The sequence below is a fragment of the Balaenoptera borealis genome, assembly GCF_965194805.1.
Source record: "Balaenoptera borealis genome assembly, chromosome: 13".
In the NCBI taxonomy this organism is placed as follows: domain Eukaryota; kingdom Metazoa; phylum Chordata; class Mammalia; order Artiodactyla; family Balaenopteridae; genus Balaenoptera; species Balaenoptera borealis.
The window spans coordinates 1,164,239-1,182,920 of record NC_138870.1 but is presented as its reverse complement, the minus strand read 5'-3'; the positions used below and the strand labels follow the sequence as shown (position 1 = coordinate 1,182,920).

The 18,682-nt window shown below is 49.0% G+C and overlaps 1 protein-coding gene across 4 annotated transcripts in view; it reads left to right on the top strand.

Moving 5' to 3' along the window:
* Positions 1–18,682, top strand: part of CECR2 (CECR2 histone acetyl-lysine reader) — a 162,581-nt gene that overhangs the window by 138,910 nt on the left and 4,989 nt on the right. For 2 of the 4 annotated variants that reach the window (XM_082350487.1, XM_082350485.1), the window contains exons 16-18: positions 7,738–9,037; positions 10,199–10,310; positions 10,931–16,782. In XM_082350487.1, the coding sequence (XP_082206613.1) occupies positions 7,738–9,037; positions 10,199–10,310; positions 10,931–10,936 (1,418 nt within the window). In that variant the 3' untranslated portion in view covers positions 10,937–16,782. Of the gene's footprint in view, positions 1–7,734; positions 9,038–10,198; positions 10,311–10,930; positions 16,783–18,682 lie in introns of all 4 variants that reach the window. The other 2 variants (XM_082350486.1, XM_082350484.1) reach the window with 1 other exon arrangement.

Sequence of the window (18,682 nt, the reverse complement as noted above, 5' to 3'; positions counted from 1 at the left end):
AAGTTTCATTAGGTCCCATTTGTTTATTTTTGTTTTTATTTCCATTTCTCTAGGAGGTGGGTCAAAAAGGATCTTGCTCTGATTTATGTCATAGAGTGTTCTGCCTATGTTTTCCTCTAAGAGTTTCATAGTGTCTGGCCTTACGTTTAGGCCTTTAATCCATTTTGAGTTTATTTCTGTGTGCCGTGTTAGGGAGTGGTCTAATTTCATTCTTTCAAATGTAGCTGTCCAGTTTTCCCAGCACCACTTATTGAAGAGGCTGTCTTTTCTGCATTGTATATTCTTGCCTCCTTTATCAAAGATAAGGTGACCATATGTGCGTGGGTTTATCTCTGGGCTTTCTGTCCTTTTCCATTGACCTATATTTCTGTTTTTGTGCCAGTACCATACTGTCTTGATTACTGTAGCTTTGTAGTATAGTCTGAAGTCAGGAAGCCTGATTCCTCCAGCTCCGTTTTTCTTTCACAAGATTGCTTTGGCTGTTCGGGCTCTTCTGTGCTTCCATACAAATTGTGAAATTTTTTGTTCTAGTTGTGTGAAAAATGCCATTGGTAGTTTGCTAGGGATTGCATTGAATCTGTAGATTGCTTTGGGTAGTATAGTCATTTTCACAATGTTGATTTCTTCCAATCCAAGAACATGGTATATCTCTCTATCTGTTTGTATCATCCATAATTTCTTTCATAAGGTCTTTTGTCTCCTTAGGTAGGTTTATTCCTAGGTATTTTATTCTTTTTGTTGCAGTGATAAATGAAAGTGTTTCCTTAATTTCTCTGTCAGATTTTTCATCATTAGTGTATAGGAATGCAAGAGATTTCTGTGCATTAATTTTGTATCCTGCTACTTTACCAAATTCACTAATTAGCTCTAGTAGTTTTCTGGTAGCATCTGTAGGATTCTCTATGTATAGTATCGTGTCATCTGCAGACAGTGATAGTTTTACTTCTTTTCCAATTTGGGTTCCTTTTATTTCTTTTTCTTCTCTGATTGTTGTGGCTAAAACTTCCAAAACTATGTTGAGTAATAGTGGTGAGAGTGGACAACCTTGTCTTGTTCCTGATCTTAGAGGAAATGGTTTCAGTTTTTCACCGTTGAGAACTATGATGGCTGTGGGTTTGTCATATATGGCCTTTATTATGTTGAGGTAGGTTCCCTCTATGCCTACTTTCTGGAGAGTTTTTCTCATAAATGGGTGTTGAATTTTGTCAAAAGCTTTTTCTGCATCTTTTTCTGATCATATGGTTTTTATCCTTCAATTTTTTAATATGGTGTATCCCACTGATTGATTTGCATATATTGAAGAATCCTTGCATTCCTGGGATAAACCCCACTTGATCATGGTGTATGATCCTTTTAATGTGCTGTTGGATTCTGTTTGCTAGTATTTTGTTGAGGACATTTGCATCTATGTTCATCAGTGATTCTGGCCTGTAGTTTTCTTTTTTTGTGACATCTTTGTCTGGTTTTGGTATCAGTGTGATGGTAGCCTTGTAAAATGAGTTCGGGAGTGTTCCTCCGTCTGCTATATTTAGGAAGAGTTTGATAAGGATTGGTGTTAGCTCTTCTCTGAATGTTTGATAGAATTCACCTGTGAAGCCATCTGGTCCTGGGCTTTTCTTTGATGGAAGATTTTTAATCACAGTTTCAATTTCAGTGCTTGTGATTCGTCTGTTTATATTTTCTATTTCTTCCTGGTTCAGTCTCGGAAGGTTGTGCTTTTCTAAGAATTTGTCCATTCTTCCAGGTTGTCCATTTTATTGGCATATAGGTGTTTGCACTAATCTCTCATGATCCTTTGTATTTCTGCAGTGTCAGTTGTTACTTCTCCTTTTTCATTTCTAATTCTACTGATTTGAGTCTTCTCCCTTTTTATCTTGATGAGTCTGGCTAATGGTTTATCAATTTTGTTTATCTTCTCAAAGAACCAGCTTTTTTTTTTAAGAACCAGCTTTTATTTGTATTGATCTTTGCTATCGTTTCCTTCATTTCTTTTTCATTTATTTCTGATCTTATTTTTATGATTTCTTTCCTTCTGCTAACTTTGGGGATTTTTTTGTTCTTTTTTCTCTAATTGCTTTAGGTGTAAGGTTAGGTTGTTTATTTGAGATGTTTCTTGTTTCTTGAGGTAGGCTTGTATAGCTATAAACTTCCCTCTTAGAACTGCTTTTGCTGCATCCCATAGGTTTTGGGTCGTCGTGTTTTCATTGTCATTTGTTTCTGGGTATTTTTTGATTTCTTTGATTTCTTCATTGATTTCTTGGTTATTTAGTAGCATGTTGTTTAGCCTCCGTGTGTTTGTGTTTGTATTATTTTACAGTTTTTTTCCTGTAATTGATATGTAATCTCATAGCGTTGTGGTTAGAAAAGATGCTTGATATGATTTCAGTTTTCTTAAACTTACTGAGGCTTGATTTGTGACCCAAGATATGATCTATCCTGGAGAATGTTCCATGAGCACTTGAGAAGAAAGTGTATTCTGTTGTTTTTGGATGGAGTGTCCTATAAATAGCAATTAAGTCCATCTTGTTTAATGTGTCATATAAAGCTTGTGTTTCACTATTTGGTGATAGTGGGGTGTTAAAGTCCCCTACTATGATTGTGTTACTGTCAGTTTCCCCTTTTATGGCTGTTAGCATTTGCCTTATGTATTGAGGTGCTCCTATGTTGGGTGCATAAAATTTACAATTGTTGTATCTTCTTGGATTGATCCCTTGATCATTATGTAGTGTCCTTCTTTGTCTCTTTTAATAGTCTTCATTTTAAAGAGTATTTTGTCTGATATGAGAATTGCTACTCCAGCTTTCTTTTGATTTCCATTTGCATGGAATATCTTTTTCCATCCCCTCACTTTCAGTCTGTATGTGTCCCTAGGTCTGAAGTGGATCTCTTGTAGACAGCTTATACACAGGTCTTGTTTTTGTATCCATTCAGCCCGTCTGTGTCTTTTGGTTGGAGCATTTAATCCATTTACATTTAAGGTAATTATTAATATGTATGTTCCTATTACCATTTTCTTAATTGTTTTGGGTTTGTTGTTGTAGGTCTTTTCCTTCTCTTGTGTTTCCTGCCTAGAGAAGTTCCTTTAGCATTTGTTGTAAAGCTGGTTTGGTGGTGCTGAATTCTCTTAGCTTTTACTTGTCTGTAAAGGTTTTAATTTCTCCATCGAATCTGAATGAGATCCTTGCTGGGTATAGTAATCTTGGTTGTAGGTTTTTCCCTTTCATTCCTTTAAATGTGTCCTTCCGCTCCCTTCTGGCTCGCAGAGTTTCTGCTGAAAGATCAGCTGTTAACCTTATGGGGATTCCCTTGTATGTTATTTCTTGCTTTTCCCTTACTGCTTTCAGTATTTTTTTCTTTGTATTTAATTTTTGATAGTTTGATTAATATGTGTCTTGGCGTGTTTCTCCATGGATTTATCCTGTATGGGACTCTCTGCGCTTCCTGGACTTGATCGACTATTTCCTTTCCCATATTAGGGAAGTTTTCAACTATAATCTCTTCAAATATTTTTTCCGTCCCTTTCTTTTTCTCTTCTTCTGGGACCCCTATAATTCGAATGTTGGTGCGTTTAATGTTGTCCCAGAGGTCTCTGAGACTGTCCTCAATTCTTTTCATTCTTTTTTCTTTATTCTGCTCTTTGGTAGTTATTTCCACTATTTTATCTTCCAGGTCACTTATCCATTCTTCTGCCTCAGTTATTCTGCTATTGATTCCTTCTAGAGGATTTTTAATTTCATTTATTGTGTTGTTCATGATTGTTTGCTCTTTAGTTCTTCTAGGTCCTTGTTAAACGTTTCTTGTATTTTCTCCATTCTAGTTCCAAGATTTGGAATCATCTTTACTATCATTACTCTGAATTCTTTTTCAGGTAGACTGCCTATTTCCTCTTCATTTGTTTGGTCTGGTGGGTTTTTACCTTGCTACTTCATCTGCTGCGTATTTCTCTGTCTTCTCATTTTGCTTAACTTACTTGTGTTTGGGGGTCTCCTTTTTGCAGGCTGAAGGTTCGTAGTTCCCGTTGTTTTTGGTGTCTTCTCCCAGTGGGTAAGGTTGGTTCAGTGGGTTGTGTAGGCTTCCTGGTGGAGGGGACTGGTGCCTGTGTTCTGGTGGTTGAGGGTGGATCTTGTTTTCTGGTGGGCAGGACCGCGTTCGGTGGTGTGTTTTTGGGTGTCTGTGACCTTATTATGATTTTAGGCAGCCTCTCTGCTAATGGATGGGGCTGTGTTCCTGTCTTGCTAGTTGTTTGGTGTAGGGTGTCCAGCACTGGAGCTTGCCAGTCGTTGAGTGGAGCTGGGTCTTAGCGTTGAGATGGAGATCTCTGGGAGCGCTCTCGCCGGTGGATACTACTTGGGGTCGGGAGGTCTGGTGGTCCAGTGTCCTGAACCTGGCTCTCCCACCTCAGAGGCTCAGGCCCAACAGCTGGCCGGAGCACCAAGACCCTGTCAGCCACACGGCTTTTGGGAAGTCTTACGTCTTCTGCCAGCATTCAGTAGTTATTCTGCCCAAGTTGTTCCACATGTAGATGTATTTTTTGATATATTTGTGGAGAGGAGGGTGAGCTCCATGTCTTACTCCTCTGCCATCTTGAAGGTCCTCTCTCTTTACACCTCCTGTTGCTAGAGAGGATCCACATTTCATCTGGAAAGGACATAAATCTGGCAATCTCACTTCACACCTAGCCCATCCACCTTTTTTCCGTTTGTGCTTATTAGTCTGTTTCACTTGCTCACAGCGGGCCCCATGCAGCGGCCTTGCCCCCGGCCCTTCAGACCCGAGTTCCTCGTGAAATGGCTGAGCCGACATTTCAGCTCAGGACGTGCGCTGAGGCTCCTCACGGGACACTCAACTCAAGATGACTCACCTTTTAACACAGACTGTTGTACAAAATGTGGACCGGCCTCCAGCCTCTTTGTCTTCAGATATGCTGGGTTGAGCCAGTCATGGTCCAGGATTTCTGTGATGATCATCGCCGCACAGGTGCAGTGCTTACTGTACCAGGCACTCTTTTTGAGACTTTTACCCGTACTGACCCTCTGAATTCTCAGAGCAAGCCCTTTGAGGGAGCTTTTATTATCATCCTCGTTTTTATAGATAGAAATTCCAAGGCACAAAGATGGTTATTTGCCTTCATCTAGTTCTGGGGACAGGGGTGTTTGGGTGGGCCCTGGGACTTGAACCAGACGCACCGGGTCCAGCGTTCGTGTCCTCAACCCCTGCATTATCCAGCCCCACTTAAAAATTGCTGTCCTGAAAGTTACCCATGGGAAATACATTTCCAGTGTTTTACTTAAGGTCCAGTTCTCTCCATTCTTCTCTCCTCGGGTGCATATCTGTGTCTGCTGAGAATGAAGAGTAGTTAGTGAGACCAGCAAATCTTGAAGGGGTTTCTCAAAAATGCCATTTAAGAGAGTAAACCTAAAACTGCAGGAGAAAGGTGACAGGACTCCTTTGTGTGATTTAATGCTTGTTTCTGGGATAGACATCTAGCCTGTGTTGCATGTGAGAGAGTGGGGGACACCTGGACTTCTGCAAAATATGATGACGATTCCATGTAAAGTTGGGGGTGGACCTAGAACTCAAACTTCCATTTAGTGTTTCTTTGGAGGAAAGGCCCGTTCCGTGAATACCAGCTTTAGCAAAATTTTCCAGTAATGATTTCAGATGTGTCTGGAATTCAGAGCTTTGGAGGAGAAGTCCCAGGACCAAACCTTGGAGCAGTCTGTCTGTTAGTTGCCATGGATTTTTGTTTGTTTTGTTTGCATTTTATTACCTTAATGGAGTATAGTTGATTTGCAGTGTTGTATTAATTTCTGCTGTACAGCAGTGATTCAGTTATACATATAAATACATTCTTTCCCATGATGGTTTATCACAGGATATAGAATATAGTTCTCTGTGCTATACAGTAGGACCTTGTTGTTCATCTGTCCTATATATAATAATTTGCGTCTGCTAATCCCAAACTCCCAGTCCATCCCTCCGCCACTTCCCCTCCCGCTTGGCAGCCACATCTGTTCTCTATGTCTGTGACTCTGTTTCGTAGATAAGGTTATTTGTGTCGTATTTTAGGTTCCACATATAAGTGATATCATATGGTATTTGTCTTTCTCTGACTTCACTTAGTGTGACAATCTCTAGGTCCATCCATGTTGCTGTAAATGGCATTATTTCATTCTTTTTTTATGGCTGAGTAGTATTCCATTGTGTATATGTACCACATCTTCTTTAGCCGTTCATCTGTCGATGGACATTTAGGTTGCTTCCATGTCTTGGCTATTGTAAATAGTGCTGCAGTGAACATTGGGGTGCATGTGTCTTTTCGAATTATGGTTTTCTCCAGATATATGCTCAGGAGTGGGATTGCAGGATCATACGTTAACTCTATTTTTAGTTTTTTAAGGAACCTTCATACCGTTCTCCATAGTGGCTGCATCAATTTACATTCCCACCAACAGTGTAGGAGGGTTCTCTTTTCCCCACATCCTGTCCAACATTTATTATTGGTAGACCTCTTTAATGATGGCCATTCAGACCAGTGTGAGGTGACACCTCATTGTAGTTTGGATTTGCATTTCTCTAATAATTAGTGATGGTGAACATCTTTTCATGTGCCTGTTGACCATCTGTATGTCTTCACTGGAGAAATGTCTGTTTTATGTCTTGTGCTCATTTTTTGATTGGTTTGTTTTTATGTTGAGTTGTATGAGCTGTTTGTATATTTGGAAATTGAGCCCTTGTTGGTCGCATAATTTGCAAATATTTTCTCCCAATCCATAGGTTGTCTTTTCGTTTTGTTTATGGTTTCCTTTGCTGTACAAAAGTTTGTAAGTTTCATTAGGTCCCACTTGTTTATTTTTGTGTATGGTGTGAGGTGTTGCCATGTTTTATGTTGACTGAATGATGAAAAGTGCACATTTTCATTATCATTGTATAGCTTGTACCTTTGATCTTTAAAGCCAGCGTTAGTTCATCAGGAGCCTTCGATCCTAGTTGATCTTAAAAGTCATGAATTCTTGATCTTGTCCTTAAGCTCTCACCAGAATCGTATTGTGACCGCCTCTGGGCAACAACTCTGCCCTACCTCAGAAATCATAATGATAAGACGTGTTTATGGCTAAACACAATAGCAAGGGAAAGAATTCTGAGTTTGTAATTAAGCATTTGAGTCTAGTAATTTAGTTTGATTGTTTATTAAATTTCTGTAATACGCTGAAGATGCCTTTTGAGTGTTACACTGTCGGCATCCTGTTTTCAAGATGTCCAGACAAGACGTGTATTTTCATTCATTCAGCAAATACTGATTGAGCCCCGTTTTGTGCGAATGACTGAGTGTGTGGTGGGGAACAGAACCTAGTCCCTACTCCCTTGCGGCGGGTGTCCTGACAGCAGAGGTCGGGTTCTGGCCTTCCTGGTGTTCTCGTGCTGGGTCCCTCCTTCTCACTGTCAGGGCACAGCCTCCCAACCAGGCCTGCAATTCCAGCGCCAGCGCACCCTCCGTCCTGTTTCACACACATGTCCTTGGAGTCGGGCACACGGATTGCACCCCCTTGCTAGTGCGGAAGGGATTGCGAGGCCTCTGGCAGACCTTGCGGGAGCTGCAGAGCCTTAGCCCTGGTCTGGGCTGGGGGAATCAGGGTGTCGCCACCAGGGCCCCACGTCCACGTTGTCTGACCGCCCGTCGTGTGCTGGGGTTTCAGCTCCCGAAGTGCAACTTTGTCTCCGTTTTTCTTGCAGCAGATCCCTTGCCTGGGCTCGAGGAGAAACCAGCCAGTGTTGGTGCTTTGGAGGGGGCGTTCCTCAAGCAGCTACCTCACCCCGCGCCCCTGCTGCAGGCCGACGGTGCCAGGCGGAGCTCGCCCCAGGGAAGGGATGCCGATGGCCCAGAGCTCAGGCACGAGTCCTCGGAGCCTGGAGACAGCTGCCCAGTGAACGCGGGCAGGGGCGCCTGGCTCTCGGGGAGCGGCTTCGCAGGCCCAGCCGCCCAGGGGTGCGCCCTAGCAGACCCGAGGGCGCTGCCTGAAAACGGACTGAGGGCGGAAGCCTCCCCGTGTGGGTCTGAGGGCAAGGGCAGAGCGCCACCGGAGGCCGCGCCGCCCGCCGAGCCCGCGTGCTCCGCCCTGTACGCGCCTGGCCTGGAGTACCCCAGCTCCACCGCACGGTACCATGTCGGCCCAGGCCTGCAGGCTGTGGGCCCCGTGATGGGGGGCAAGCCCTCAGCCCCGCACCCTCAGCCTTTTCCCCCTCGGGCGTTTCCGTCCCACGAGCCTCATTCTGGAGTCTTCCCCCGGTACCGCCCTCACCAGGGAATGAGGTACCCCTACCAGCCGCCACCTCAGCCTTCCTACCATCACTACCCGCGGACTCCTTATTACTCGTGTCCACAGGGCTTTTCAGACTGGCCGAGACACCTCCCTGCCCCGGGAAGCCCGAGCGGGCCCCCGCCGGCTCAGCCTGGCCCTGCCAGGCCCCTCTTCCTCGATAAGAGCGCTGGGGCCGGGCTGCAGGGCTGCGAGGCGCTGGGCGCTGCCTTAACCTCCCCCGCGCGGGTGGGCGCCGTGGTCGCCAAGACGGCGGATGGGCAGAATCCTGGCCCAGAGGAGAAGCAGGATGAGTCTATGGAGAGGCCAGAGAGTCCCAAAGAATTTTTAGATCTGGACAACCACAATGCAGCTACCAAGCGGCAGAGTTCACTGTCAGCCAGCGAGTATCTCTACGGAACGCCCCCTGCACCGCTGAGCTCGGGGGTGGGCTTCGGTTCTTCTGTTTTCCCCCCGCACGGAGTGATGCTGCACGCGGGGCCTCCTTACCAGCCGCAGCGGCCGGCCGGGCATTTCCAGCCCAGGGCTTACTCCTCCCCCACGGCTGCTCACCCGCCTCACCGCCCAGTGGTGGCCCAGCCCAATGGCCTGTCCCCCGAGTGCCCCCTCTACCGCTACCCAGAAGAGGGCCTGGGCCACTTCCAGGCTGTGATGATGGAGCAGATGGGCCCTGGAAGTGGGGTGAGGGTGCCTTTCCAGGAGATGCACAGACCATCCGGGTAAGGCTGCACAGAGTGCTTTTTCCTGGGGAAAAAAAGAGTAGCTGGTAGTTTTACAAAGAAAAACGGCCTTGGGAATGAAGGTGGTGTGCGTGGTCTGGGCGCAGGAAGAGCGTGTGGGTCATTGGTGCTGGGGACTTGGAAGGTGCTAGCTTTGGAGTCCAGTTTTGTCTGTGGTGGTTTTTTCCCTCGTGAAAGTGAATTGGCATTTAAGTGACCGTTTGCTTAGATTTTGGACACCTGATGGCCAGCGTTTGGGAGCTGTAGGCAGAGGCTCTCACCTGGGTGAAGGGGTCTCAGACCTGGGGTGGGCGGTCACAGGTGGTGTCCCAGGCTCACTCCTTGCCTCTCATTTCTTCCTCTAACACTGAATGAAAAAACTAGGTTTATCCAGAACTAGGGCAAGTCACATTACTGTCCCCATGAGAATTCTAATAGACCCACCCAGGTAATCTGTCAGCCAGGAAGTTTTCAAGTCAGAAGTCTCGGAGCCTCATCATAAAACCAGCAGCATCCACCTTAAGAACCCGAGTGCCCCTCCCAGGGCCAGCCTCAGAAGACCTCGCTGCATTTGCTTTATACCTCTCTGAATACCTGTTATGTTTCATGTCTTGTCTTTGTCTTCGTCCTCCTGGGGCACAGCCCCAGGCCATTACGCCAGCAAAGGAAGTAACGTCAGCTGGTCTGATGGGAGGCCTTATTTGATTTCTTCAGTTGTCCGCAGGGTGTCCTTGTAGCTCTGTTTCTTTTTGATTTTTTTCCCCATTCAGGATCCATTCGAGGTTCATGGATCTACGAGGTTCATGGATCTACGTTTGGTTGCTGTGCCTGCGTAGTCTCTTAATTTACAACATTGGCTTTGCTTTCTTTGTTTTTCAAAGACCGGAGGCCAGTTCTGCTGTCAGAGTGCCCCAGACCCTGGATTCTCTCACTGTTTCCTCATGTTCAGAGTCACATTGAACACCGTTGTCAGGAGTCCTGCACAGGTGGTGTCAGGCGTCTCTCACCCGCCACACCTGGCGGCACCTGTGTCAGTGTCCAGTGTTGATCCCCTGGGTAGTCAAGGCAGGGTCTGCGTGAGACTTTCACAATTAAAGGTTTTTTCCTTTGCACTGAGTCTGTCTTCGCTCATTCTTACCCGTTCCTTACTTACGTCTCTAGACTGCAGATGCACCCGGCCCAGTCCCGGCCCTCGTTCCCAAAGACACCGGCACCAGCAGCTCCGCAGGAGGGGCTGCCACCACATAAGCCCCCAACACTTCCTCTCGATCAGGTCAGAATGATGAAATATCAGAGCTCTTCTTATTCTTCCAGGTGGCAGGAAGTAAGGACTTGTGTTTGTTGCTGTCGATGCAAGGACTGTCCCCGGAAAGGGCTTTGTGTCCTGCGGGCGTCCGGGGAGGGCCCGGCCCAAGCACTCCAGCTGACGGGGCCTCGGAAGCAGCTTCCCTCCCGTACTGGCGAGTCCCTTTTTCCTGTTCTTATGGCACCAGCTGTTTGGGGATTATTTAAACACCCTTTTCCCAAACTGGCTGCCAGCATTTCTTGGATACGATCCCTTGTCTGTTTTACCCTCCCCACCTACTTCATTTGGGAGAGGCTGGTCCACGGTGCTGGGCGCCGTGCCCGGAGTTGCCCGTGCCGGCTCTCTCTCCCCTGCCCCGACCTGGCCCCCCTGGAGGCAGGAGTCCTCGGCCGCTACAGGGCTGAGCTGTGAGTCGGGCAGTCCAGGATTCAGAGCCCGCACTCCGGCAGAACTGGCTGACGAAGCCAAATTAGGCTGTTTCCCTAGATGGAGAGGAATGCGTGTGCATGCAGTTCCTCGGCTTAATTGTTTTCAACAATTAACACATGTTAATTTTGTTTAAATTGTCTTTATTTTGCTTCCCTCAGAGCTAGTCCAAGGAGGAAACAAGCCCCAGGGAAACAGAAAGCTGCATATGACAAGGGTGGAGAACGGGGAGGAGGGGGGGCACGGCCCCGCCCACCTCTCCCATCATTGGCATCACTTCGTGCGTCCCAGAGCCTGGACGCCCCTCCTCACCGACGCACCTGCTCGCGAGGTCGTGGGCAAGAGTGGAGACCAGATGGGCTGGACTCTGGTGGCTTTTCCAGACCCTGAGACTCTTGTTCAGGGAAGATTATCCTGACCTGGGGGGGGCGGTGCTGGTGGGCTGTCATGGCAGCTGCACTCAGGTACACGTTTGGGGAAGGGACTACTCGTGTTGGATGTGTTTGGAGCTGGGTCCAGTTTACAGAGTTTTCATGTTGCCTTTAAGATGATTTCTGTCTTTGGTGGTGAATGTATTGTACATAAAGCCTGCAGGGCGGGTGGTGGGGATGGAGTCTGGCCTGTGGGCCCGCAGCCCTGCTGACCCTCCTGTGTTTACAGCCCTGACCCACTCACATTTGGGAGCTGGGGGAGAGGCAGGCAAGGCCGCCGTGTTTCCGCTAACGGGCTCTTCCCTGTCAGCCTGAGGGGCAGCTCCCTCGCCTGGTGCCCAGGTCCTGGTCCAAGACAGCAGTGCCCCTCCTGGTTGGCTAGCTGCCCCGCCAGATAGTTGTAAACCAATATCAGGAGCATTTGCTCGTTAGAAGGTGAGGTGACACGTCCCCATCACAGACCTGCCGGGACTGTGGTCTAGAAGACGTCACAAGCTTCCTGGCACGAATCACAGTTTGTGGCAGTGACTACTCAGGTTTGTATATGTTTAGTATCAATAAAGAAGCTGCACAGTTTTTAATAGGAAAATGTATTCTATAGATTTACAGCTTGAATTTAGGAATATTTCAGTATATATAGTTTTTATTCATTTTATGTGAATCATAGTAAAATAAGTCATGGTGATTTAAAATAGCTATCAAGAACAAGTTCTTGAAATCACTTGTCTGTCTGTGATAGGAAACAGTTTTACAGTATTAAGTTACTTTATTACAGTTTTAGAAGCCAACGACACTGGATTCTCCCTGTTTAGCATTCTTTGATTTTAGCTGAGATGCCACCAAAGTTAGGACTCCTACGTTTTAAACTTTCGAATATCCCACAAAGGAAAAAAGAAAAAAAAAAAACAACGAAGGAAGATGCCCTCAAGTTACAGGTTTCTGTAAAGAATAGTGTATTTTTAAGCATGCCTTTGGGATAGTAGAAAAGCTTCCATAAAACATTGGTTGGTTGATTTGCACTTGTTTCTTATAAATTCAACTGTGTGAGGGGCCAAGAGAACCTTGTCTCCAGTCCTGGTGTCCTTGATGAAGCTGGAATAAACCTGCGCTTTCAGTAGGAAAAGAAACAAGTTGGAAACATCCGTGTTGTCCCCGTGGAACGCAGGCACCAGATCCGAACGCGTGGATGCTGACCTGCGGGGCGCACGAGGCTTGGGCAGGTTGAGTGCTGGGAACGCGGACGCCTCCCAGACACACTGCACAGAAACACGAATTTTTCCTTACCAGACTAAAATTTGGCGTGCTTTTAAATGGAGTGAGTTTGGGGGCTGTGTTCTCATTGGATCCTGGTTCTTGTTAGAACCCTGTCACTGGCATGATGCGGTTCAGGGTGGGGAGGTCAGCGTCGCCCCTCGGGAAGGATGGGGTAGGGTTGCGGGCAGGTGCAGGTTGGCCCCCAAGCTGTGAAGGACCGTGCCCAGGACCCGCTGCTTCCCCGCGTGTCTGTGCGCCAGCCGGGAGGGGAGACTGCAGCTTTGTACAGCTGGTCTGGGCCCATAGCCTTCTCCCCGCCAGCCTTGAAGCTGCTTCGGGTGCGAGGCTGTGGGCACCCCTGCCTTGAGCCGAACCAGCCCCGGGGCAGGGCCGGGAGGGACCACGGCGATTCTGCCCTCTCCTTCCGCCTGGGGGCCTCGGAGCCTCGGGTCGCTCTGCTCCCCCCGCCACAGCCGCTCCCCCACCCCCCGCTGCCCGAGGAGCTGTGGACAGGACAGGAGCCTCCCTTCTGGGTGAGTGGGACGCTGAGGAGGTGCAGAGGGAGTGGAGCCCCCTGTGGTGCCTGTGGTGAGCCTGCTGCGTCCCTTGGGCGGTAGGGCCGTCCCTGGCGGGACCCCTGCGCTCCTCCCAGCTGGAACGTGGCCTGGGAGGAGGTCCCAGAGGGCCCTTCCCCTGGGACCACTGCCACCTGTCAGGGGCCGGGAGGACTTCACGTCCACCGCTGACCTTGGTTAGAAACTCTCTCCCCAGGACCCAGGGAAATAAAAGATCCAGAGAGAAAAGTAGAGCCTTTTGGAAGGTTTCTGGCCTGGGGTTTTTTCCCCTCAGAGTCTGTCCATTTAAAATTAGCTCTTGGCTAAAGTTTATTGCGGTAAAAACATATGAAGACTGCGTAAGGACAGACACGCAGGATCCTGTTCATAACACTTTTCTCATCCCACCTTTTAAAAGTGAAACTAAAGCTGCTGCGTCCTCTCCCTTGCAGGGGGTAGGGGTTGGGGACATACTGGCCTCTTGTCAGCAGGACGCCCTACCTGGGGCCCCGGGTGCCTCTGAACAGGAAAAGTTCCATGTTGCTTGAAAGCCTTCGGCCCTCAGCCAGCCTGGCCCGCGGAGCCTGGCAGCGTGCTCGTGGCGTCCAGGCCTCCGTCGCGTGGGTTATCGGCTGGGTCGTCACTTGTCTTAGTTCTGCCGGGTCCGGGAGTGGGTTGTGTGCTGTCCAGGACAGCCGGCATCACCTGGGCTGAGCTTTTTTCTCACTTTTTAAAGGAGGTTCCAATCTACAGCTACACACTGCTCTCAAGTCCTGGTTTGAGATTTCCTGTGAAACCCTAACCCAGTAGCCCCGAGGCAGGGACCGTCACAGAACGGCGGCATCCAGGGCGTTCAGAGTCCAGCTGAAGGACTGGGGTGCCCACCCCAGAAATCGGGTCGTGTGGGAGTTGGGGCCATCGGGCCGCGGCTGCTGGGATGCGGGGTCCCCAGCCAGGGGCTGAGCCCATGACTGGACTCTCCCGGGATGCGGGCCTTCCCTGCCCCGCGTCCTCTCGTGTGAGGCTGGCTGCTCCTCGTCCCCACCACGCCTCACAGGCCCTTGCCCAGCAGTCCGTCAGCAGGCTGCCTGCCCGCTGGTCTCTCCCTCGTTCTGCCCTGGGGGCTGACGTAGAAATGCCTCAAACCAGCTGACTGTCCTGTGGATTTGAAAAGGGAAGGTGGGTTCGGGAGTGAGTTACTGAATGCTGACCCCCTCCCCAGCTGGGGCTCGTGCCCAGCTCCCCTGCTGCAGAAGCCTGTGAGCTTTCCTGGCCAGTACTGGAAAGGGGAATGCTATTTATTTTTGTATTGTGTATATTTTGTCTGGTCTGCTGATTCCCTGTTTCACTGAGAGCCACACTTACCTCAATAGTTAGTTCTATACTGTGTGTTGGATAATTTTTTAAAAGAACTTTTTAAAAAGCTTTTTGATCCTTGGAGGTCTGTAGATTTATTTCCATATGAACTGGTTATTTTGTATAAAGTACATTCTTAAAATAGCAGGGTGATACGTGTGAGTTGTGTGTGTCCTGTGTCACTTTCATCACTGGGGCAAACTCCCATCAGGACAGAGGTTTGAATTAGGCCCCAGGGCTGTCACCTAAAAAGGCAGCCCCATCTCAGCCCACGTGGTCCCCGCGGGCCACGCACGCACGGGGTGGGGACGGGGTGGGCCCCGCACCGCTGACGGGGGCTCTGCAGAGAAGCTGAGCGGTAATGAAGCTGGCTGGTGGGTCCAGGCGGCGTCTGGGATCACACACTCTCCGCCGCCAGGCCTGTGGGCCCCGCCTTCTGTGCCCAGCCGGGGGCCACCCTCACCAGCCCAGGCGCTTGCACAAACACGGTCCCACCCAAACCCGGCCGGCCTGTAAGTGAAGTGTGCACCCGGGGCGGGCTGGGGGCTTGGAGACTAGGTGGTGCTCTCCTCCCTCCCAATTTAGTTTTCCTTCCCAGTTCCTGGGAGGGTGTTTGTTGTTGGGGGAGGGGGAGGAGAGATGAAGAGGAGCCGCCTATTATCAGTTAGCTGGAGTCTTAGGTCACAAAAATTCCTGGCCTGTTTTATCCTTGTAAGTAATACTTTTCACTAGAAATGCTACCACAAATAGTCCCAGTTTCCAGATCTGTTCCCCCTCAGGTTTATCACTTTCTGGGCTGTGACCTTCGTGACCTCCAGTTGTTTTTTGTCAGATTATCCCCATTGATGTGTTGGTATATATTTTTGAGACTTCAGTCCTTGTCCTTTTTAAGAACTGTGTTCACAGTGCAGTCAGTCCCCCACACAAAGCATTTTTCCTATAAAATACTATGTCAATCACATTTTCTAGTTGAGTAGTTGCATTTCCATATGTTTTTTGAAACCCAAAAAAATGAACTTTAAAGTGGAAGTTGTTAGTAAACCCCGAATTTGATGTGATGCCAGTTGGAGTGTTTGTCTCGCTTGACTCTCAGTCCCCTCAGCCTGGGCGGGGCGGGGGACAGGTGGCCAGGACCCTGGCCTGGCCCCCTTTGCATCCTGATGTGTGGACCTGTGTGTGGTCGTATGAATACGTGTAAAGTTTGATTTCTAACTTTTGGATTCCCAACTGGAACCCCTCCTACTATGACATGAATTCCTCACCAAAGGCCAGAATGTTCTGACAGTTTTAGCCAGAGATTGACTTTTTAGTAGGAATTTAGCTCTTAGCTGAATGCCCTTAGGGTGTTTCCCAGATTTATCTCCTTGGGACCAAAACAAAGTGTCTTCCACTGGTCAACTCTGTTTCAAGACCTGGTCCAGCAGATGGTGTTAATCTGTCCCTGTTTTCAGAATCATTGTTTGACATTTACACTTGTTAAGCCCCACGGGTATCAGATATGGTACCATATCTGATACCCGTGCTTACTTTAGATTGGAACGTGAAAAGAAAGCTGGTGGGGAAGATTTAGGGAAAAGGAAGGAAGCCAGCCATGAGTGATCAATGTGGGTTAGTCTCAAAATTCTGATAGAACTTTCCATTTTGACATTTGGAAACATCCAGAGGTCTTGTTAGACAATAATGGCTTTTGTCTCTAAACCTATTCCTGTCATTGGGAGGAAAGATGTCTTAATTTTGTAAACAAGTGGCACCTCCAGGGTGAGATTAACCCAGGGTCGGGCCCTTGGAGGCGACCTTCGCCCTGAAACGTTGTGGAAAGGCCTTTGGGAGAAATGCCTCTGGGCTGAGTGTCCAGGCTGCCGCAGCCCACCTGTCCCCTCCCCCAGCTGCGTCCTGGAGATCTGTCTCCTGGCCTCATGGTTTTCCTTTGGGTTTTTAAAAGGGGAACATCTGTGCACCTGGTTTTGTTCCCTTTCTGCTACCGAGGTTCACTCCTTTAGTTTCCTTAGGCAATTCTGGCAAAAATCTTGAGTGAAAGATGGACGGTGAAATACTAGCCAAGGAGGCAGCTGGGAAGTCTCCAGATTTGGCTGTTGTGTTCTGAAGCCCCACCCGCTCTGCGTCCCTGATGTGGGTACCAATTCAGGTGCCTTTGAGAAGTCTTCCGACTTGGAAAAGCACTGCCCGCTCCTAGCTGCTTGGGTCTGAACCTCATTCCGGACAGCAGGTGGCAGGATGGCGGAGCTGTTCTGGCCAGTTAAGGCTGGGTGTTATTTTTTAGAGCCTTGCAGTTGGTTCCTTGGAGCATGTCCACAGCTTTTGCTTTGGGGAGGAATTGAGTCGGCAGGAGGAAGGCAAGGACGTGGCCCAGCCCCAGGAACTAAGATGAAAACAGACTAACTCGCAGTCACCTTCTCAGTAAGTATTTAATAAATCGCTTCTGTGTGCCTGGCGCTCGCGTACTTACTAACAGGACAGAAGGAAAAATATGGCTTTGTCTGCAGACTTCACAGTAAAGGGAGAAAAGCTGGGCAGAAAGGCTGGACGAGAGCAACATATGAGCAGAACGCAGTGCTGAGCTGCCCTGGTGGGTCGGGAGAGACGCTGGCGCAGGGTCTCGGGCCAGTTCCGTTCAGTCTCCTCTGAGCCCTGTTCTGGCTTGAGTCCCTCTCTCGCCTTTCACCCCGGCTCTGCTCCCGCCAGGCTGAACTGCAGTGAAGGTGACACAGTGCAGAAAACAGCCTCCGGAAGTGATCCCCAAGGCGCAGGGGTGGAGCTGGCCTTGGGAGGAGTCCTGTGTGTCCCGTGGCCCAGGGAGGGGGCTCCCGTGTGGCTCTGGGCTGCAGCACTGCCCGGGGCTTCGGTAGAAGTGCGGATTCCGGCTTCCCGTCCCAGGCCTGAGGAACCACAGCGAGCTGGGCCTCAGCCAGCACCTGTGGGCCTGAGGCCGGGTGCAGAGTGCGCGTGGCTTCAGGGCCGATGTGTCCCCCGCCCCGCCCTCCTGACACCTGCCCCTGTTCGTCTGTCTTTGCTTCGAGTCCCCCCCTAGGACTGGTGGATGCTTTGGGGTCTAAACCCAGCAGACCTGCCGTCCAGTCATTTCTGCCATCCATCCGTTTACTGACATCCGTCTCCCGCTGCTGCCGTTGTGACTGATTCAACAAATTTTAGTGACCTTATGTTCGGCTTTGCAATGCCCTAGACCAATGGTTGCCAATCTAGGCCACCCATTAGGGGTTTAAAAACCTGGACTTTAAAAAAATCAGATGCCTGGGCCCTCCCCACAGAGTTTTTCCCTGGTCTGGGACGCAGCCTTGGCATCGGGGTTTTTCAAAGCTCTCCTGGTGACCTTTGTACCGTCAGCATTGCAAACCACTCTCCAAAACTTGCAGCTTCGGTGTGCACAGGAACCCTATGAGGGCTCATTAAGATCAGACCCTGGACCCTGGGTTGGGGCGTCCCGAGGTTCGTGGGGCAGGACCGTCCTCGCTCTGCCCACCCCCCCACTCCCCCACAAGTCCTCTGACCACACCCATCTCCTCCCCTGGGTCCCCTCCCCATAAACGCTGCCCCAGTTTCCTCTCTTTACCTTCATCCCAACTCATCCCAGCTCTTCACCTGGCATTTTCCTCCCAGCATCTGGCTCCCCCTTCCCTTCCTGGAGGCGGGGACTGAGCCGCTGCCTTGACCACACCCGCTTCACAGTTCTCCGCTCCTCCGTGGCCCCCGGCAGTGCATCAGCCCCTGCCGGAATGGCCCAGGCCTGTCCCACAGCCCCATCTCACCCCACTCCCACCCCCTCTCCTTTGGACGCCTCCTCCAGACGACCAGACTTTTACCGGTACCCTCAGTTGTCACTGCAGCCGACTGGCACTTCCATCAATTCTGAGACGCTGACACCCTTTCCAAATTCCTGTTGGACTTTGACACCCATGTGTCCTGCTGCCGTTTTGTAATTTTTCGTTTGCCAGTGTTTTAAATTCTTCAATTAGTAAACAATTTGCAATTTTATTTCCAGACTTTATTTCCTACACCTTGTCTATTTTGTTTATAAAACCCTTTCTTAACCATTTTACTGTAATTCACATTAATGTGGACACCTTCCTCCACTCCCCAGTGCCCCCCATTCATGTTTAAATGTAATTTACTACCTTCATTACTCACCTCTTTGTTTTGCTTCTTATTGTAAAATATACATAAATCTTACCATTTTAAGCATTGGTAAGTGTATGCTTCAGTTGCATTGAGCATACTCACGTCATCATGCAACCGCTACACCATCCAGCCCCAGAAGTTTTTTATCCCAAACTGAAACTCT